Source organism: Chinchilla lanigera, unplaced genomic scaffold (genome assembly GCF_000276665.1).
Source record: "Chinchilla lanigera isolate Chin_1 unplaced genomic scaffold, ChiLan1.0 scaffold00160, whole genome shotgun sequence".
Taxonomy (NCBI): domain Eukaryota; kingdom Metazoa; phylum Chordata; class Mammalia; order Rodentia; family Chinchillidae; genus Chinchilla; species Chinchilla lanigera.
Window position 1 is genome coordinate 581671 of NW_004955561.1, and position 23210 is coordinate 604880.

A 23210-nucleotide genomic window follows, 5' to 3' on the forward strand; every position below is an offset into this window, starting at 1 on the left:
TTTAAAAAAAAAAAAAAGGCAGCCAGATGTACAAAGCAAACAATGACACACTAAAGGGAGAATCAGACAACAGCTCAGCAATAGTAAAATGTTATTACCCTACTTCCAGTAATGGATAGAGCAGGGAAAAAATAAAGACCCTGCCCTGGTACCACCAACACCAGGTACCTCACACTGCAACCCTCACAGTGGAGAAGAAGAGAAGAGGTCCTAACCTGTGCACACAGTGCCACCAACACTGGGAACTGGGTACATCAGCCCATGCAACAGAGAAGAGGACACACCCTACCTCATCACTGCTGAAGAAACCCCTGTGGAAGAGGACGCCCTACCCCACCCACTGTACCACCACGACCACCGCCAGCTGCCTCATACTGCGACATATGCAAAAGGTGAGCAACTAAACCACCAAATCCAGGCTAGCTTTGCACCTTGGTCTCAGCACAGGGTATCAGAGATGACAACCAACCAACCAACCTGATTGAGGATGAGACCAATACCCTGGAGGAGAGTTTGACTCTAGGACTGAAGTGATACCCTTCCACAGAGACTGAGTGAGAGACAGCTGTGGGAGATAGGTTTGGAGAGGGTGACAGCTGGACAGAGATCTCCTGAGATCAGACTAGGAAGATCACAGGGCCTTCAAGGCCACATTTGGTGGGTGTAAGCTCCAGAGGGGGTGGATATGAAGGAGATGGCATTTAGTCAGAGGTCTGCCTGACTCTTGCAACACTGAGCTCTACATCTAGCAAAAACTAGTGGCCTGACATAGTACTATAGGTCAATATCTGGGTTGCCTAAGTGTATATACTAAAATCATAAACCTCCTTGCCTTGTTTAAGGATGGTTTGTAAGTGGTTCTTAGGGTTTGTCATGACCCACTGTACAGTTGATACTGTTCTTGCTGAATTTACTACTATAGCCAAGGTAACATAGGTGTTGTTATCAACTGGTTTTCTCAATATGCCTGGGGCTTATGAACAATACTGTGGCCCACTCCTAAAGAAGTGGCCACTAAGCTAAAGAAGCTGCAAACCCTGCACAGTAAAAAAAAAAAAAAAAAATTGAAACACCTCAGAAAGCATCAAGGAGGAGGAAAACATAACCAACACAGCCGAAATATCTAAAGGATATCAAGGGAAGTAACAAAATAGTTCCATAAGACGCATGGGAATAAATGGAAAAAGTCCAAACAGAAATCTATGATATTAAAAATAACTGAAAGTATGGGCAGCAGAAGCAACCAATGTGAGGACAGAATGTGAAATCTAGAAGGCCGAGCTAATGTTAGTGATCAACTAATGAGGGATACCTTAAAAACAATAAGAGAACATGAAAAATAGATCCAACAGGTGTTAATATGAGAGTGATTGGAATTCATGAAAAATTAGAACACAGAAAAAGAGTGTAAAAAGCATGTTTACAGAAGGAATAGCAGAAAGCTTTCCAGACATGGAGCAAGAATTTACAATACAGATGAGGTACACAGAACCCTGAACAGCCACAATCAGAAAGAAAAAAACTCCATTAACCATAGAATAAAGTATCAGAAATCTGACACAAGAACAGAATCATAAAAGTTAACTAGACAAAAGTAACAACTCACCTATAAAGGAAAATTCATCAGAATTATAATAGTCTTCTCAACACAAACCTTAAAGGCAGAAGAGTTTGGAATGAAGTGTGTCAAGCCCTAAAAGAAAATAACTTCCAACCTACATTGATCTATCCTGAAAAATTATCTTTCAAAATTGATAGACAAATAAGGTATTTCCATGATAATGAATACTCAAAAAAATCATAACCAATAAACCAACACTACAAAAAATTCTTAAGGATATTCAAGAAAGAGATAAAGAAGCTCACAATGCCCAAAGGTCCAAAAAAAATGAATGCATCAGGTAGTGATAGCAACTGAGTACAGCAGGAGTGGGGAACAAAGCCAAACAGCAACAGGCAAGTAATACAATGACAGGAACAAGTCAATACTTATCCATTATAACTATCAATGTGAATAGGCTCAATTTGCTAATCAAAAGACACAGACTACCGATTGGATCAAGAAATAAAATCCAGTGGTATGCTGATGACAAGAAACACATTCAATACACAAAGAAATTCACAGACCAAAAATCAAAGGATGGAAAACAATATTCCATGCAACAGGAACCTAAGAAAAAGCAGATAGGTATCATATTTTCAGCCAAAGTGGACTTTGAGCCAAACTAAAGAAAAGAGGCAAATGAAAGGGCATTACATATTGGAGCTATTACATAAAGGAACTATTCAACAGGGAGCGATAACATTTATAAACATATATGCACCAAATCAGAATGCACCAAATCAGGGTGCACCCAACTTCATAAAACAAACACTAATGGACATAAAAGATGATATAAACATCAATACAATTATAAGGGGTCCTCAATACCCCACTATCATAAATAGTTCAACTAAACAAAGAATCAACAAAGACATATCAGAATTGAACCAAACCTTCGAACAAACAGACTTAGTATATATACAATGTTCCACTCAACAACAGAATATACATACTTTACAGCAACACATAGAACTTTTTCAAAATAGACCACAGACTGACAAAGTATGCTTAAATAAATGCAGATGAATCAAAATTATCTCACGCATATTATGAGAGGAGAGTGCAATGAAACTAGAAATTGACAGCAAAAGAAATCAAAGAAACTATGCAAACATATGAAAATTAAACACACTCCTAAATAATCAATGGGTCACAGGAGAAATCAAGAAATAAGATATTTATGAGAATCAGATGATAATGTCACTACAACATAAAAGAACTTATAGGACACAATAAAAGCAGTCATGCAAGAGAAGTCTTATAGCTGTAAACAAAATAGGCAAACCCTTACTGAATCTTAAAAAAAAAAAAGGAAAAGAAACAAATTAATGCAATAAGAAATGAAAAAAGGCGAAATCACAGTAGACACCACCGAAATCCAGAAACTTACAGTGGACCTTTGACTTACTAGCCCAATTCATTCCGAGGGCTGGTTGTAACCCAAGTTGTCAATGGAAGGCTCAGGCTTCCCTATACAGCCTTCAAAGTCTCTCTCCTGCACATAGGCAGATATCAGTGGCCTTAGAGAGACACTGGCCCAGGATTTCTCAGCTGACCCCATACAGGAAAGGATATTATAATGTTCCTTCCAGAACTCTTTAAAAGTTAAGTCTGTATCTGAGACCATCTGGAAGCACAAGCGGCCAGCATTCAGGTCATAACTCAAGATGTTGGTCGTAAATTAAAACTAAAATTCTGGCTATTATCCAAGTTGTTCGTACATCATGCCACTCATAACTTGAGGGCCCACTGTATTGGCAACTACTTCACAAATCTATATACCAAAAACTTGAAGAACTCAAAAGAAATGGAGAGATTCCTGGATACAGATGAATTAATAAAACTGAACCAAAAAGACTTAAAAATTGGAATAATCCAAAAACAGCCAATAAAATTGAAGCAGTAACAAAAAATCCTACCAACAAAAGCCCAAGACCTGATGGGTTCTGAGCTGAATTCCCTAAGAACTTCAAGGAAGATCTAACTCCAGCACTCCTCAAACTCTTTAATAAAACACAGGGAAGGAGTACTCCCAAAATCATTCGTGGAAGCTAGCATTACCAGGATCCTAAAACCAGAAAAAGAGGAAACAAAAAAGAAAACTATAGGCCAATCTCTTTAATGAACACAAATGCAAAAGTCCTCAGTAAGATCCGGGAAAACAGAATGCAGCAAATAATAAAAAACATTATTACAAAGACCAAGTAGGCTTCATCTCAGGGAAGGATGATTCAACTTATGCAAATCAATAAATGTAACTCATCGCAAAGACAGAAGCAAGGACCAATATCGCATGATTACCTCAACAGACACAGAAAAAGCATTTGACAAAATCCAAAGTAGAGGTTTTTATCTCAATCTGATAAAAGTCATTTATGACCACCTTACTGCCAGCATCATATTAAATGGGGAAAAACTTCCAGGTTTCCTTCTAAAATCAGAAACAAGACAAGGATGTCTACTAACACCACTCCTGTTTAACATAGTCCTCGAAACATTAGCTAAAGAAATCAAGCAAGAGAAAGAAATAAAAGGGATGCATATAGGGAATGACAAAGTCAAAGTATCATTATTTGAAGATGACACAATCCTTTACTGAGAAGATCCAAAAAACTCCTAGAATTAATAACGAAGTTCAGCAAAGTAACAGGATACAAAATCACACAAAAATCAATAGCATCCCTATACACTGATTGTGAATAATAAACTCATTGAGAAAGAAATCAGGAAAACAATACCATTCACAATAGCATCAGAAAAATTAAAGATTTAGGAATTAACCTAAGAAAGTACAAATCTCTACAATGAAAATTACATAACTATAAAAAAGCAAATAGAGAATGCCATCAGAAAATGGAAGATATTCCCTCTTCCTGGAGAGAAAAAAACTACTATAATCAAAGTGGGTATACTTCCAAAGCTGACATAAAGATTTAACTCAATCAAAATACCAACAGCACTTCTCAGAGATCTAGAGAAAACAGTCCTAAAATTTATATGGAACCAGAAGAGACCCAGAATAGCAAAAGCAATCCAGGGTAACAAAAGCAAAGCAGATGGCATCAAAATCACAGATTTGAAGTTACACTACAAAGCTACTGTGATTAAAAGAGCAGGGTACTGTCACAAAAACACAAACATGTGGATCAGTGGAACAGAATAAAGGGAGCAAAAGCAACCCCAGGCACATTCAACTATTTGATCTTTAACAAAAAGGCTAAAAACATACACTGGAGGAAAGACTACCTCTTTAATAAATGGTGCTGGGAAAATTAGATATCCACATGCACAAGACTGATTCAAGATTCATGTAACTCACCATATACTAAACTAAAATCAAAATGGATCAAGGATCTAAATATTAAAACAAAAACAGTCTGCTGAAAAATAAAATAGGTAAAACTCTTGAAAACATAAGCACAGACAAGGACTTTCTGAACAGTACTCCAGTAGCATAAGAAGTAATACTGAGAACCAACAAATGGGGTTATATTAAATTAAAAAGCTTCTGCAGAGCAAAGGAAACAACAGAGTGAAGAGACAATCTATAGAATGGGAAAAAATTGTGCAACTATTCCTCAGACAGGACTAACATCTAGAATATATAAAGAAATCAAATATATTAGACATCTCCCCAAATTTAAAGACCCAATCAAAAATGGGAAACTGAAATAAATAGGCCCTTCTCAGAAGTGCAAATGGCCAATAAATAAATAAATAAATGTTCAACATCACTGGCTACAAAAGAAACGCAAATTCAAACTACATAGAAATACCATCTCACCTCAGAAAGAACAGCTATCATCAAAAAATCTAATAATAATAAATGATAGTGAGGGTGGAGAAAAAGTAATCCCTCTACATTGTTGGTGGGAATGTAAACTAGGATATTCACTATGGAAATTACAGAAATTTCTCAAAAAACTAACAACGGAAATTCCATTTGACCCAGCATATTATAAGAACACATGCATACCCATGTTTACAGCAACACAATTTGTAACAGCTAGATCTTGAAAGCTACCTCTTATGTCCATGAGTAGATGAATAGATACAGAAAATGTGTTATTTATATACCACGGAGTAGTACTCTGCCAAAAGAAAGATTAACTTCAGGCATTCATAGGCAAATGGATGCAACTTGAGAAACATAATGTTAAGTGAAATAAGTCAGTCATACAAGCTTAAATACTGAACAAGGTTTCACTTATATGAGAAAATTCAGAGAAAAAGAAAGAGACAGAGAGGGAGAGAGAAATAAGGGAACAAAATAGAAGATGAACAAAAAGGAAGTAGGGAAAAGTTCAAATAATTTCCCAAATTCTCTATTCTGTTGTTTCAACATTTCAACATATATGCTAATTTGCTTTATCTATACTACTAGTTTCTCTTAGTTCATCAAAAGGAAAGTTTTGTGCTATTATCTCTTTGTTTCTTTTTTGTAACTAAGTCTTTTTTGTGTGTGACTTGTACTATGAGTAACATTTTGGGCATTCTTTTAAGATTATGGTACACAGTGCATTAACTATTGCTATTCTGTAATTATTTTGTTATGAAATTGTTTTATTTTTTCACAGAAGAATGCTTTTTATATTAATTTTTATATTAATATTTACTTGTATTACCTTTATTGAAGCTAGAAAATTAGATGTCAAAAGCTTAAATACCGTTTCTGTTATTTGTTCAAAAAAATGAACCCATGATGAATGAATTATTGCCCACCCACATAATGTAATAGTATTGAGAAATTACAAATGAGGATAAAGGAGAATAATCCTTTATGTTATGTGAATATGGATATCACATGTCCTATAGAAGAGAAGGTCATAAAAGATGGTCACATGCTAATGCTTTGCTAATAATAAATATATATGTATTGATAAGAAATTGCATATATACTAAGGCATTAAGAGTGGCTAGAAGTGAAAAAATACTATATTGAGCCTTTATATTTTCTTTGTAATTTTGCTCAAATTTTCCAAAATGTTCATGTATGCCTTTTGTAATAAAAAATTATTTTTCAAATTAAAAAAAAATTTAATTAATTGTTAAGTAAATAGAAGAGCCACACGAAAAAATCAATAAACAGAAGACCTGAACAACACACAAAGTACAGCCAGCAGATACATACAGAATACTCTATCTAGCAGCACCAGGATACACATTCTCCAGAACAGATCATGTATTAGGTCACAAAACAAGACTTAATAAGTTTAAAAGGCTGAAATTACAGCAAGTATCTTTTCCAACTACAACAGAATGAAAATAGAACTCAAATGTGGAAGGAAATATGGAAAATTCACAAATGTGTGGAAATTGAACAATGTGGGGAAATGTAAATAAACAGTTGTAACACTCTTGTACTACTCAGCCATTCCCTATGCAGATGGCATAATGTTATTTAAAGACAGACTGTAGTAAGTAAAAGACACACCTTTTTTTTGGAGACCAATCTAAGTTGCCGAGGTTGACTTTCAATTTGTGATCCTACTGCCTCAGCCTCCTAACTAGCTAGTATTACAAGCAACACCATGCCTGCCTTCTCACAAATATTAAAGAACTGAAGTCAAACAGATTATGGTCTCTGGCCAGAACATAATTAAATTAGACAACAGTAAAAGGAAGAGATGAGAAAAATCCCCAAATATTTAGAAATTAATTTAGATTTCTAAGTAACTCACAGGGCAAAAAAAAAAAAAAAAGAAAGAAAATTAGAATATTTTAAACTAAAGAAAAATTAAGATATGCATATCCCACATATTTTGTGCAATGAAGTTAAGCTGAGCGTAGAGTAAAATTTATAGCTTTAAATGCTTATATTAGAAAAGTCTTGAGCCGGGGGCAGGTGCACAACTGTAATCTGTGATCCCAGCACTTGGGAGGCTGAAACAGGAGAATCGCTGTGGGTTTGAGACCAGCCTGGGCTACACAATGAGTTCAAGGCCAGCATGAACTTTAAAGTGAGGCCCTGCCTCAAAAACAAAAACAAAAAGAATATCTAAAACAATGATATCAGCTTCTACTTTAAGGAGCTGGAAAAAGATTAGCAAATTAAACTCAAGAAAGTAAAAGGAAAGTAATAATAAAACTACGAGTAGAAGTCAATAAAACAAAAACAACGAAATACAGAAAACAATGAACCAAATCTGGTTCTCTGAAAAGATTATAAAATAAACCCCTAGCTACACCAACCAAGGAAAAAGAGAAAATACACATTTCTAACACCAGGCATAAAAAGGTACATGTCAAAACAGAAACAAAATGGTCCATTTTCAAGACAAACTAGTTAACTCTGAGAGGAAATTACTAGCAGGTAAAATTGCCTAACAGCCTGCAGACTGACAAAGTTCTTGCATCTAGGAGGTCTCTAAGCAAACAGGACCTAGGAGAAAAATAAATGAGTAAGAAAGCCTTTGTAGAAAAAGGTATGCATGAGTGGGGAGGGAAAAGAAAGGCACAGACCGGCCCTTTTTCATGGTAAGACAGCTAAGCCTAAGTGCAAACAGGAATCGCAAGCACTGTGACTGCCCAGATGCGCGGCTCACGTAGCAGACACCTGCCTTGAAGACCAACATTAAAAAGCCTCTGTTGTGCTGCTCTTCATGCCTGAGTTCATTCCTTGGTTCTGGGCAAGTGAACTCCTTTCTCTCAGTACATTACTGCAGATCCTCCAGAAACAAAAATCGTAGGGAACACTATTTTCTCAACTAAGTAGGACCAGAAGAAGAACTTCTTCAACCTGATAAATTTATGTAAATGTATTATGAATATTAAAAAATACAGCTACCATCATACTTGATGATGAAAGACGGGAGGACTCCCCACAAACCCAGGACTGAGGACAGGATGTCTACCCAGAGCACTTCTCCATTCAACATTACACTTGAGGCCCTAACCTGCTTAACAAGGAACATACAGCATACTGCATACTGATTAAAAAGATGTCACTATGCCTTTATTCACAGAGGACATGATTATACATGCAAAAATTCCTAAGAAATCCACAAAAATAGATGGAAATTAAAAGTGAATTGCAGCATAATCACAAGAAGTCAATATAAAAAATTATGTATCTATGTGCAAAGTCTGAGCAATGAAAACCAAATTAACATTGTTTAGAAAAATGAAAGAGAAGCTAAAGGATGGAAAAGTATATCCTGTTCACACACTGACAACTCAGCACCATTAAGATGTCAAATCACGAAATTAATCTCTAGATTCAATGCAGTCCCAACAGGATTTTTTGTAGAAACTGATGAGCTGAATCCAAATGCACTGGAAATGCATTTAAAATGAAAAGCTCTTAAGAGAACTAAAGACAAAGTTGAAGGCCTTAACAATGCCTGACTCCAAAACTTATTACAAAGACACAGTAACTAAGGTAGAGCAGCATGAACACAAGGTTGACATACGATCAACAGAAGAGTCCAGAACAGATGCCTGGGTGGGACCATATTAAGTAAACGAGGAGAATGTTAGGTCATAATGGAAATGCTCAGTATCTTAGTTGTACAGGCAAAATGATACAAACATTTGTCAAAACTCAATAATACCTGTACAATCTAATATACACTTAAAATTTATTTTATTGCATGTAAATTATATTAAAGATGCTGTCAAAATATATTAGAAATGATCCCCCAAATCTACCATGATTGTTAATATAGATCTGGTCTGTTATGGTTGTGTCTAGATGTCCCCCCAAAGCCTCATGCAGTCATATGTGGGGCTTTTCCAGAGGCGGATATAAAGTATGTGACACTGGGATTGCTTCATAGTGCAATGCAAAATAAAGGGCACTAGGATTAAGGATGTGAGTGCTACCTGCCCTGAGTAGCCTGGATAAGATATAAGGGATAGAAAGAGCTGTGGTCATTTCTTGTTGCTTTGTTACCTTCTGCCTGCCATGAACTGTTTCTCCTCTGCAATACCTGTCTGCTGTGCCACTCTGCTGTACCACCCTGCCATGGAGCCAGCCAATGACAGACTGAAACCTCTATAAACTGTAAGCTAGATAACCTTTTGCTTGCTTTGTGGGAGACCAGATAGGGAGAACTAAAGCCTAACCGACCTCCTCTGTGAGAAAAGCAGAAAGGCAGCATGCAGGCAGGATGGCACTTGCAGGTTCCAGGGAAAAGTCAACACAGCTGAGATCCAGTTGTTTACTTGGGCATATACTAATAGATAACAGAAAGCAGGTGAATCTTCTGCTACTCTAATTTCTTGTACCCCAGTTGAGTGAATAAAGGCAAAGTGAAACAGACTCTCAGGCATTCTGTCCACTAGAGGCAGAAGCCCCTCAGGTGCTGCATTCTAAACTAACCCTGTCTCTTTTGTCTCTCCTCCTCATTTGCCCTTCCTCCCCCATCAGGTGACAAACTAGTAGGCTGAGTCCCTACATCTCATAACTCATGAGTGTTGGGTATTTTGTCTCAGCAATGAGAGAAAAGTAACTAAGACATGGTTGGAAAGAAAATTAAAGCTTTTAAAAACCCATAATAGGCCAGATACTGTTTCTGGACATTCAATTCTCATAACCACCACCTAAGGTAGAAACTCAGACTTGAACACTTGAATAAATGCTAGGCAACTACAACCCCCACTTATTGGGACTCAAAAGTCAACCTAAGTGTTCCTTTGTTCCTGCTGCTATTACTGCCATCCTTTTATTACATCCGTTTTGCTCAGAGAAATTTTCACTAGTGCTGCATCCTACTGGGACCATGGTTTTTAAATAGTAACTTCATTGGTTTTTAGCTTTCTAAGACAAATCAACTTAAAAGAGGGGACAAGAAAGATCATGAACCTAAGTAATCCATAAACTGAACAATGATAGGCTAACCAATCACTATGTACTAAACACCTCAAACTACAGTATATAAAGATGGTTAGGGCTGGGGATATCACCCAGTGGTAGAGTACATGGCTAGTGTGTGCAAGGACCTGGGTTCAATCTCCAGCACCTCAAAACCAAAACAAACCAAAAAAACCTGTTCATTGTACTAAGGATTTGGTATTTAAATGCTTCTCATAAAATCATAAAAAGGATAAATAAATTCATTTTTTTCTTTTTTTTTTTAGTACTATGGGTTGAACTTAGGCCCTTTACACTGAGCTAAACCCCCAGCCCTTTTTTATTTTTTCATTTTTAGACAAGCTCTAGCTATATTGCACACATCGGAGTCAAACTTGCAATCTTCCTGCCTTAGCCTTCCAAAGTGCTGGGATTACAGGCACATACCTATGTGGTAAGTAAATTCTAGGTAAATTCTCATCTTTCCAGCATCACATAGCAGTTTACTGATAAAACTGTAATTCTCCTCAGTGGTACAACTCTCACACTGGAAATTCAGATAATCTTCAACTTATGGTGATTCAACTTAAATTTTTTTACTTTATCTGAGGCAAAAACAATATGCACTTAACAAAAACCATACTTGGAATTTTTTCCACAAGCCAGCAATATGCAGTAACATACTCTCTTGGACGATACTGTCTAGGAATGCTGGGTAGCAGCTGTGAGCCACAGCTCCCTGTAATTCATTTACATGATCAAGACGATAGGCAACTAACTCTGCAGTATACTCTGCTGTTAAACTATGATGCTGGCTAGGTAAGGTCCATTAAATGCACTCTGGACACCCAGGCAAAGCTGGCCTGTCAGTCCAGCACTCTGGGAGGCAGAGGAAAAAGAACTGTAAGTTCAAGCCTAGCCTGGGCAACTTAGCCAGACTCTGTCTCAAAATTTTAAAAAAAAGTAGAAAATAAAAAAATTTCAAGGGAAGATAGGGATGTAGCTCAGTGTGACAGCCCTGGGTTCAAATACCCAGTACAGCCAAAAAGTATTTTCAATTTATGGGGAATTTACTGGGACAAAACCCTACCAAAAATTCTTATTACAGATTTTTAACCTTTAAAATGTTACAGAAAGTACTATTTGGTTGAACTACCTAACTGGTCTCCTGTGAAAAATAAAATTCTGAGCTGGGCATGGTGGAATATGCATGAAGTTCCAGTGACTCCACAGGGTGGTATGGGAGAGTCCCTTGAGTCCATGAGTTTAAGACCAGTCTGGGCAACCAGAAAGACTACATCTCAAAAAGAAAAAAATACATAAAAAGAACAAAACTGCTGTCAGGTGTGATGGCACACACCTATAATCCCAGCACTTAGGGAGGCTGAGGCAGGAGGATCACAGGTTCAGGAACTCAAGACTGTCTCAAAATAGAAACTATAAAGACCTAGGAATGTTGTTCGGTGGCAGAGTATCCCTGGGTTCAATCCCCCATTATCTACTAAAACAAACAAAAACAACCTTAAAATTCAACACCTAAAAAAGTTAAGACAAATAACCACATATCAGAATAAAAATCTTTATTGTCATAAATACCATAAAATGCATAAAAATATTCAAGGGAGACATGGTAGAAAATAGAGGTAAAATTTTCACATTCAAGAAGGAGCCGGGCATGGTGGCGCACGTCTGTAATTCCAGCACTCGGGAGGCTGAGGCAGGAGGATCGTTGCGAGTTCAAGACCAGCCTGGGCTACAAAGTGAGCTCAAGACCAGCCTGAACTGCATAGTGAGACCCTGTCTCAAAAAGACAAAAAAGAAAAAAAAAAAAAAAGAACAAAGTGGCCAATCATGGTATCACACACCTGTAATCCCAGCACTCAAGAGGCTGAGGCAGGAAGATCTAGAGTTCAAGGCCAATCTGGGTTACACAGTGAGTTCCAGGCCAGCCTGAACTGCACAGTTAATATCCTGTCTCAAGAAGAAAAAAGCAGTAGTGGGAAAGACCTTCTTAAAACTGCAAGACAGAGGAGGTAAAGGTGAGAAATAAACATGCACACATGCTTTTAGTGCTAACTTAACACTACCTGGTATAGAAATCACATTTTTTTTTTTTTTTTTTTTTAGAAATCACATTCTTACTAATTCATGAAGACAAAACATACTTACAGTTATGCGAACACTGAGGAATTATCATTGCAATGTTGAAATATTCAAAGCAAATTCCACATCGCAGCAAATCATCTATTGTCTGAAATGCAAATATACATATACATTGAGAAAGACACTAGAATTGGAATGTTCGCCATGGAATTGTTCTCTATCTCCTAAAAACAAACAAATTTCTTTGTCAGACATATGTATTCAAACGTTAACTCCAGAAAACCTACAAGGAATCTTTTTTTTTTTTTTTTTTGTCTTTTTGAGACAGAGTCTCACTATGCAGCTCGGGCTGGCCTTAAGCTCACTTTGTAGCATGTTTGTGGCCTCAAACATGCAACGATCCTCCTGCCTCAGCCTCCCAAGTGCTGGGATTACAGGGATGTGCCACTATGCCCGGTTCCTACAAGGAATCTTGACAGAAAAAAAAAAACATGTAACCCTCACGTCTCATCCAAATCTCAGGTTATTCAAACTGCTTTTGACACATTGATTCTGCAGTTTCCTGGGCCTTACTCTTAGACATTTACAAAATGTTTAATGTATTCCTGCTCTACTTTCCATGTATTGCCAGTTCTTATCTGAAGCCTCCTCCTCTTCAGACCCCACCCCATGGCCTATGGCTACCTGGGGTAAAAGGAACCAATAGCCACTGTCGCTACGTACATTAAGAACCATATCAGCAATTATTAAAGCTAAACATTAGGAATCATCTAGTCAAGAGTTAGGGATGTAGCTCAGGGGCACAACACTTGCCTAGCATGTATAAGGCTCTGGGTTTGATCCCGAGCATGGCACATCACCAAAAAAAAAAAAGAAAAAAAGAAAAATCAAATTATGTAATTAAAACCCTTCCTTCACAAATGAGGAAACTGGTATCTAGCAGAGGCATGAGTCAAGCTGGGACTAAACTTCCTGTCTTCCCGTTCACTGCCAGTCCAGTACTTTCTGCACAGTATTACCTAGTAGAATCTGGGTCATTGACACCAGAGGAGGTGAGGTAGACAAACTAAAGTTAGATACATGTGTATCAATCTGGAATACAGTCTAAACTGGAAAGGATCTATTCCTGCAACCCAAAATCTTTTAAATCATCTAAGTAAGGTACAGGCAGTACATGTGGTCTGCTACCTTTCCTTCAAAAGGGAGAACTGGCCAGGCATGGTGGCACACTCCTGTAATCCCAGCACTCGGGAGGCTGAGGCAGGAGGATCGCTGCGAGTTTGAGACCAGCCTGGGCTACAAAGTGAGCTCAAGGCCAGCCTGAACTGCATAACGAGATCCTGTCTCCAAAAGACAAAACAAAAAAAAAAGGAAGAACAGAGGGCCCAGGAGCATGGCTCAGTGGAACAGCACTTGCCTAGCTTGTGTAGTGCCCTGGGTTCCATCTCCAGCACTGTAAAATAAAAGGGGAGCGCATAAGAATGTACTTTGTTTTTATCATACAATAAAGAGATTCTGAAAAAAATACACAATAAAATAACGAGCAATGGTGAATTGGGGAGCTGGGAATTGGGGAGCTGGAGAAGTGAGGCGCACTGTGGCAGGTAGACTTACTTTTCATATTGTGGAGATTTTTTTTTAACCATATAAATCTATCTAAATTTTAATATATATATATATACATATTTACATTATATTTTTAAAAAAGAAGATTAATGAGTGGTTTCTTTCCAAGATCTGCAGTTTTTGAATACATACTGCCAAAGTGAGCATAGATCTACAGTTTTGGGATCCAACCAGTCACAATTTCTTCCACCTAGCTTTAGGGCCAATGGGCTTTAGAGGTGCCCTCCCTGCACCTCAGGCCCCTCTGTCCATTCACCCCAGAAGGAGGTTACCATTCAAGCTAAGGTGTGTTTTCGTTCCTGCTGGTAGATGGGAAATGCCTTCGGCCCTCAGGTCTCTGTGGGTGTTGGCTATGGGGCAAGGGTTCAAGTAGACTGGTGGACTTAATGTTGACAGCCATGGGGTCTGGGTACTCCCTTCTCGCCCTGTGCATTGTCCTAGTTCAAGTCAGTTGCTTAGTCCTTGCCTCTGCTGCCTGTGTCAAATGGCAGAAAAGTGCAGATCCAGCTAAGAGTTGGTGGATGGTCTCACCCTTGGGTGTAGGGAGTAGGTCCTGCATAGGCCTGCTCGTTTGCATGTACAGCACAGGCCTGCTTGCCCACATTGGTGGAAGGGCCCCCTATTGTGTCTGGAGTGGCTCCACACATCTGGCACAGGCCTGCTTGCTCACTCTGGGAAGGTCATGGCTCATCTGATGTGGGGCTGTTTGCCCACATCAGGGGAGGAGCACTCCATATTTCAGTTTTAAAGACAACGTCTATGGAGTTCCCAAGGTGCTGAGTCAAATGCAAGAAGCTGACTATAAAATAATCTCAAAGTTTAAATGCACAAAAACAAAACAAAAAACTCAGGAAAAATGTTAAGTGGCAGTAAGTATACAAGTAATTTCATTTTCCTCCTTTAATATTTTTTCTATTATGTACATATATTACATTTATAATCTCCCATAAAGTAATTTTTTGTTATAGTAAAAACCAGTCAACTAACATCAAAATGCAAAAAGCTTACTGTCCATTATCTGGACAGTAAGCTGTTACAGACACAAAAAGCTAGAGGATTGTATTGAAGATCAATTCTAAGCAGAGGCAGGACGAGACACCAAAGCTGGTCTGTTACACTTCTTTCTATATGCCATCACCTTCTGTAAGAGCAGTGGTTCTGAAAAAACTTCAGAGCATGGTTTATGGAAGATAACACCACCTCAGATGGGCTCTAATACCCTGGTACAAATTTCCAGTCACATCACTCCAAGACAGCAACTTGCACGTGTCTCAAAGGAAAAAAAAAAAAAATAATAATAAAGTAAGTAAAGTAAAAGCCTGAATGGAGAGCTATCAGAAGATGTTCCAGGATTTCTTTAGTTTATAAAGTCAAAGAGGAAAAGAGAGAAAGGGTGAAAAGAAGGTTCTTAAGCTCTTGGCTGCAGATCCCTTTGGAAATTGGATGAAAACTACAGACTCCTCTCAGGAAAACATGCAGGCAAAAAGATTATAAATAATTCCAGACATCAAAGTCTATGGATCCAAACTAGAAATCATAGATTCTGATTCAGATTTCTATTTGATATAAAAGCTGCTTCTAGTTCTTTGGCCCTGGAGGAATTCAAACAAAAAATCAGATCAAAAATTGGGAGGTGGTAGAGGAATGGCTTTCCAATCTTAAGACTTCATGATTCTAATGTAAGCTAAATACAGGCTCAATCCACTTTTGATGGAAATACACTGAATACTCTCTAGGACTGAACTGTATATTCAGTGCTGTGGTGAGACGCCAAAGCCAGAGAAGACATGGAACCTGCTTCTAAAAAACAATAGGAAGTGTGGGAATATATAAAATATGCATAAACCTACAAGGCAGAAGCTCTACAGGGCACAGAGCTCTTCTACTTACTTTATCCAACTCAATCTTCATGACAACAAACAAAAAGAGGAGAGAAGCACTTAACATGCTAAGTGCTTATTATAATAATAATAAAGACATATTAATTAAATGTTTACTACATTGTAGATATCTTCCATCAATTAGAAAATAATTTCTGAGCACTCACTTTGCACCCACTGTATTAAACATAGTAAATTAGCCAACAGGCACCCTACCCACATACATAACTCAGCTAAGCAACCTTCTTAACTGTTTTTGTTTCCAGTTTGAGAAAATTCAGTCTCAGAGAGGTTAAAAAAGTAATCCAAGTTTACACACTAAGAGAAAAGGACCGGATTCAACCCAGGACCAGTGAAATTCAAATCTATACTTGCTGCTATATCTTGGTGCTAAGACCACAACGTCAAAACTACCGATTTCCTGGCTGGAACTTACCATAATGTTAGCCTTTCACCACAAGGAAATCTCACGTTCCCAAGCTCTGCCCCTGATGACATCAGGAAGAATAAGACTTTATTTTTACTTTAGCCTCCCCCAAGACCATTCACTTAATCCTCAAAGTGTGCTCTAAGAATCTGGGGTGGGGAGAGGGTGGATACTATTTCCAAGTTTTAAAAAAGGGAGGAAAAGGGGAAAGTTATCCAGTTACAAATGGGGGAAATAAAAAAAAATCACAGCAACAAGAAAATGATTCTTTCTCGGCGAAGTACACCTGCTCTTCAGCAAACCTAGTTTGCTGAATCCAAGGCACACCAAAACTAAAAATGGAAACCAATATGCCTCCTCAAAAACAGAAAGGCAGTGACACACACCTGTAATCCCAGCATTCCGGGAGGCCAAAACAGGACGATTGAAAGTTCAAGCCCAGCCTGGCCAGCATACCGACCTAGAGACCCTATCTCAAAATAAAAAATAAAAAGGGAGAGGGAGGCTGGAGATGTAGCTCAGTTCAAAGGCCCTGGGTTCAACCCTAGTACAAAAAAAAAAAAAAAAAAGCCAAAATAAATAAATGGCCAGGCGTAATGGCACATGCCTATAATCTCAGCACTGGGAAGACTGAGGAAGGAGGATTGCTGCAAGTTCGAGTCCAGTTTAGGCTACAAAGTGAGTTCAAGGCCAGCCTGAACTATGTAGCAAAACCCTGTTTTAAAAAACAAAACAAGGGGCTGAGGATTTAGCTCAGCGGCACAGCGCCTGCCTGGCAAGCGAAGGTCATGAGTTCGATTCCTGGTACCGGAGAAACAACCCCCCCCCCAAAATTTTAAAAACAAAACAAAAGTTACATGAATAAATAATTCAATAAAATGAACCAATGCTGAGCCTAAATCCCGGTCACTGTTTAAAAGCGAGCGAAATAAGCAGTTGTTAGAGGAGTCAGGACACGCTGGCGAGGAACGGATGATAGTATGTCAAGACAAACTGACACTAGGCTTCCATACAGTAATTAAAGACATGAAAGATCACGTAAAGCAGACTACCTGCTTCGCTAAGTAATTTTTAAAGTATTAATTGATACAATATCCATCCAAAATGTTGCCCAGTGTCACTATTTACATAGTATCTGGGACATACACACTCAGGAAGGGTTAGCTTGACACTGTTTGGCGCTCTTCCGATAACATTGTTACTGTTGTGACCCACCCTCAGAATACCTGGTTCCTTAAGACGGCCAACCTCAGCTCACCAAGAGGATCCTAAGATTGTTCCCGTTACTTCTCAAGGGAAGAAACAAAGGCCCAGCTATTGGCAAGAGACACAGCAGGGCCCGGTGCCCCGGCCCACCTCGCCGCTCGCCCAAGTCCTTTCCCCGCCCAAGGTGCGGCTGGCCTCCCACGGATGCCTGGAGCCCCCAACCTCCCCGAAGCACTCACCTTCATGACTGCCAGGCCCGGAGGCCACCGAGGTTCGCCCACGGGTTCCATGAACGTCCAGGAGGATGCTGAGGACCCACTGGCCTCCTACGCGGAACTACCACTCGAAATTCCCCGCGCTGGTGTGTACGTCATCAGCCCGCGATGCCTGATGCGTTGCGGAGCCCGCTGGGAGTTGTAGTGCGCAGGTGGAGCGAGCCAAAGGTGCTAGCATTGCGCACGCGCCAGACTTCTGGGCAGCCTGTCCGGGCAAAAATGGTATTTCTAAAACCGCACAGCAGGTTGAGTGTTAAATGACAGCCAGGAAACAAATAAAATGCAGGCCTTGCCAAATGTTTCAAAATCTATACAGATCCTCTTCCTTCACATCGCCTTCCCTGATCGCTATAATCTGGCCTGCTCTGAGCAGTTTATCCGTCCTTTCTTTTCTTTCCTTCTTTCTTTCTTTTCTTTCGTCTTGAGATAGGGTCTCTCTAAGTTACCCAGGCTGGGCCCGAACTTGAAATGCTAGAATTACAGGTGTACACCACCGTACCCAACCACAGAAAGTGTTTTTATTGTTGTGCACTTGCTTGGCCTATTCACCTATTATTCATACTCGTTCCCACCAGCTGAGGAGTGAGAAACAGATTCCTGGCCCATGGCACCCTGTCAGTAAGTAGAAGAAGTATTTGAACTCGGGTAGTCTGGCCGGAGAGTACACATTAAGCACTGCAGAATAAGGATCTCGTCCTAAGATTTATTCCCATTTTATAGACGTAGGAACTGAGACTCATTCACCATCACAGTTTTGTAACTGGCAATACCAAGGCTTGAGCCCGTGTCTTTCAGCCCCAAACCAGAAGGCATCATCCCCTGACACTTCCTTAGGAATAGCTGAGCCAACAACTGCATGCAGCAGGGCCAGGCCTGAGAATCCCAGGATATCTAGTGGGGCCAGGATAGGAAGAGAGGAGTGGAGAGGTGGGTGCCCCTGTGGCTCCGTACCAGCCAGCCAGAGAAGGGCATGAGATGAACTCCAGGCTGAGGGATGCTGTGGGAAGGCTCTGGCCTCAAGGGTGGAGTGGTGGAGGGAGACACAAGGAAGTGAGAGTAAGATCTGGCCCCAGCCAGTGTGCAGTTACTCCTTTATCAACTAGTTGGCCACACTGTACTTAGGTTTAAGATGGCAAAAGGCTGGGAAGGTGAGCAAGGAAGTGGGAAAAGAGACAAAGAATGGGAAGGGTCAGGCTCAGTGGCACATGTCCATAATCCCAGCAGCTCAGGAGGTTACAGCAGGAGATTTGCATGTATGAGGTCAGCCTGGGCAAATGAGTGAGACCCAGTCTCAAAATAAGATAAAGAGTGTCTGGGCTAAGCAATTTCCTGGTATGTGCAAGGCCCTGGGTTCAATCACCAGAACTGCCAAACAAAGGAGAGAAAAGGAAGAATAGGGAAGGGAAGAGATAGTAGCAGGGAAGGAATGAATTCTTGTCATTCAGCCATGAGGACAGATTCAGCAGGAGCCACCTGCTGGTCTCAGAGTCCAAGCCACTTCCCCCTGCCGCCCTGCCATTCACCTCTGATTCCTGGTGGCCAACTGCTTGGTGAGGCAGGAGTGATGAATCACATATGAGCCCACTGTGCACAGATCTCTTCCTCCCTGACGAAGTCTCCCCCCTGTGCTCCTCAGGTGGCTGTCCGAGGTCTGAGCGTCGCCCCGGGAAGGAGCACTTGAGGCGCAAGTAGGGGCTGAAAGTCCCCTTTGAGCTCTGAACAAGGCATTGCTCTTACCCTCCCTGAGGAGTTTACCCTCCCTGGAGGAGCTTACCCTCCCTGGAGCCCTTTCCTCCAGCAAGTGCTGTTCCAGGACATTCCCCCCTGCAGCTTGATACAGAGCTGTACTTCCTTATTTCAGAGTGAAAACAAAATGTTCCTTGTTAAAAAAAAAAAGGCCAGTGCTCAGCAGAATCTCCCAGGATACTCAGCAACAGTGAGGACCCAGGTTAGAGCAGCAGACTAAAACAGAGGAAGCCCAGCAAATGTGAATTTCAGGTATAAAGCGAACATTTTTTTTAAGTATAATATGACCCAAATATTACACACAACATACTCATACTTAAAAATTAGCCCTCGTTTACCTGAAATTCAATTTTTCTTGCTGGGCATCTTGGGTTTTTGTTTGCCAGACCTGACACCGTTCATGAGGGCAGCATTGTCCCACTGTGTGAGCACCTGGTTGGCATAGTCCAGGGGCAGCTCATGGCCTTCTCCCCTCAAGGGCTCCTGTCACATGCCCTCTGGGCCCCTCCTCATTCATTTAGGGGAGGGAAATGTGAAGACACTCAGGGCCTTGCCTGTCCCTTTCGCCCTCCTCCCTCTTCCTTCCCTTCCTCCCTTCCCCCATCCACTCTAACAAACTCCACAGCCCCCTACTCATGCGTGCCAGGTGCTGGACTACAGGGGAGAAGAAATCACACTTGGAACTGATGATTTGGGGGAAAGAACAGTGCCAGGACAAGAACAAGGACATGTGCAAGAAAATGAAAGGGGGCCGGGGATACAGCTCAGCGGCACAAATGCCTGCAGAGAAAGCGCAATGCCCTGAGTTCAATTCCCAGTACCCGCCCCCCCCAAAAAGACAGTGAACAAAGCTTGTCACCTGGTATGGTGGCACTCACCTGTAATCCAGCGATTCAGGGTGCTGAGACAGTGAACAAAGCTTGTCACCTGGTATGGTGGCACACACCTGTAATCCAGCAACTCAGGGTGCTGAGACTCAGGGTGCTGAGACAGTGAACAAAGCTTGTCACCTGGTATGGTGGCACACACCTGTAATCCAGCAACTCAGGGTGCTGAGACAGAAGGATCACAACTTGAAGGCTGGCCATCCTAGGCAATTTAGCAAGACTCCATCTCAAAATAAAAAGGGCTGAGGAAGTAACTCGTGGTACAGCACTTGCCCAGCATGTGCAAAGCCCGGGGTCCAATTCCCCCAAACCACACACACACAAAAAGAAAAACCCAAGGTTTTCATAAACTGGTAAGTGATGTGAAAATTTTAAAAGGGAATGATATCATAGCTAGTAAAGGACACTGAAAATTGACCTAGAAAGTTCCCAATGAGGAAATGACATGTGTGAGTGACCCAGTACAAAAATCCAGGGCAGAGCTGGGCATGGTGGTGCACACCTGTAATCCCAGCATTCTGGGAGGCTGAAGCAGGAGGACTGCAAGTTTCAGCTCAGCCTAGGCAACTTAGTGAGATCCTGTTTCAAAATAAAAATAAAACATAAAAGGGTTAGGAATACAACTCAGTATGAAGACCCTGGGTTCAGTCCAGTACTACCAAAATAAGTAAATTATTAACCACAGTGGGGGAGTTCCAAGCCTTGGTAAATAATTTGTAGAGCCAATGCAGTGGCACATACCTGTCACTCTACCACTGGGTGAATCATCTAGAAAGATATTAAACAGGCCCCCTACGTAGGGAGTGCCAGGAGCTTAGGGAGCAGAGCAAAGGAGCTGTTGCAAGGAGACAGAACCAATCCTCACCAACTGCTTAGCTGATAGTAACTAAGGGACATGACTCTTGTAAGATCAGGCTGATAATCCTAACTTCCCAGGGCTGTAAGAGCTTAGTCATCTTATGGCACCAGAAGGCAGAGTGCTGGGCACCAGGCGAGTGGCCACCCATGGCAGTGGGAGTTCTGGCTACCATTATTACTGCTACGCTCGCTAATAAACGTTATCAGCAGAGATCACGGAGACCAAGGCCTCTAAAGTCAGACTGCTGGATCCAAACCTTCACTCTCCCAGTCACCAAACTGTGCAGATCTGAGCTCTGGATATGGTTCCTGGGCAAAGGAATTAGGCCTCATTGAACAAATGGTTGATTTGAGTCTGCAGAAGGATAGGGTGAAGATGGGCCTGGGGCATTTTAGGCCCCTAAATAAAGAAGTTGTCAAAAATTATAGGATGCAGGATTCAGTTTGAAATTGCTTTCACTGACTTGAGCAACAAAAGAATGTGGATTGCCACTGGTTGAAATGCACTGAATATTTTAAAAACCAGGAATTTATCCTGAGTCTCATCTGCTACCACAGGAGGCAGCTATCATGTCACTCTTGATAAATAAGAGGAAAGAATTAAACATTTATTCTTCCCTTCCAGGATGAACTATGTTTTAGGGAAACCTTAGCCCGTGTTGGTGAGACTGATTGCTAATAAATACAGGACGAATGATAAAAGCATAAAAATCACCATTTTCCAGCGCCTAATGAAATAGTATCATCCCAGCAATGAGCAACGACAGGTAAAAAAGGTGGGCAACTCCCGGGGAATCTCAGATCCAGGCCACAGGCCAGTTGTCCTCATGGAAGGAGAGCAGCTTTAAAAGTGAGCACTTCGGGAACAACCAGAGAATTTGTGCTGTAGTTTGGGGTTTTGCAAGGGGAACAATACAGAACACATGATTTATAAGATTATTTTATAATAGTCACCCTAAGAGTCACATACAAAGAGAGTGCAGGAAATCTGTCCACACACTAAAGACCAAAAGAATCCAGCTGAGGGCCTGGATCCCATGGCAATGTCCTGCATGAGTTCAGCTGAAGACCTAGAGCCCATGACAATGCTCGCTACAAGACCAACTGGAGGCCAAGAGCCCATGACAATGTCTCCCGCAGGCCTGTTTCATCGATCTGTGCTGGGAAGGCCCAAAGGTCAATGGTAGAAGCTAGAAAGTCTTTGTCAGCAGCATGAAGGATCTGTGCTGGCAGGCTGAGGGAGCTGCACTGGAGCCAGCAAGCGATGCTCAAAGTGAGGACTAGAGCTCCCCCAAAAGGTACCACAGCCATCCTCAGCGACAACGAGGTCCCAAGCTCCTCCGATGATGAGAACAGTCGAGTCCATATCAGGGAAGCCAGCAGGAAATCTTTTCCAGGGGACTGAACAGTGTGCACCATCTTCCCCTCTGGCACCAGAAAGCAATGCTGAAAGTAAGCACCAGAGCTCCCCCACCATGCACCAAAGCCATCCTTAGTGACAGTAAGGTCCCGAGCTCCTTTGATGATGAGAACAGCCAAGTTCATCAGGAAAGCCAGCATGACAAGCTCCTCCAAGAGAACTAGCAGCTCCCTAACAGCCTTCCTTCTTCTTCTCCAGTTCTACCTCTTATGCTGCTGACAACAATCCTCAGGTGGGCCACCCCCCAACTCAGCACCATGCTGGTTCAGTGCAGCTGGGTGTTACAAGCTGATCACCAGTTGTCAATCTACACAGCTACTATATTATATCATAAAATCATTTACTTTATTTAGTGTGTAAAGAGACTGTCACTATGTTGAAAATA

The 23210-nt window shown here is 40.8% G+C and overlaps 1 protein-coding gene across 6 annotated transcripts in view; it reads right to left on the minus strand.

The window, feature by feature from the left end:
• Rad18 (RAD18 E3 ubiquitin protein ligase) overlaps positions 1-20684 on the minus strand; it is a 138769-nt gene extending 118085 nt beyond the window's left edge. For 2 of the 6 annotated variants that reach the window (XM_013509104.1, XM_013509110.1), the window contains exons 1-3: positions 19438-19710; positions 17879-18119; positions 12567-12648 (exon numbers count right to left, since the gene is read on the minus strand). In XM_013509104.1, the coding sequence (XP_013364558.1) occupies positions 12567-12648; positions 17879-17929 (133 nt within the window). In that variant the 5' untranslated portion in view covers positions 17930-18119; positions 19438-19710. Of the gene's footprint in view, positions 1-12566; positions 12649-17878; positions 18120-19437; positions 19712-19998; positions 20014-20538 lie in introns of those variants that run through there. The other 4 variants (XM_013509105.1, XM_013509107.1, XM_013509108.1 and 1 more) reach the window with 4 other exon arrangements.
• Positions 20685-23210: the final 2526 nt, after the last annotated feature.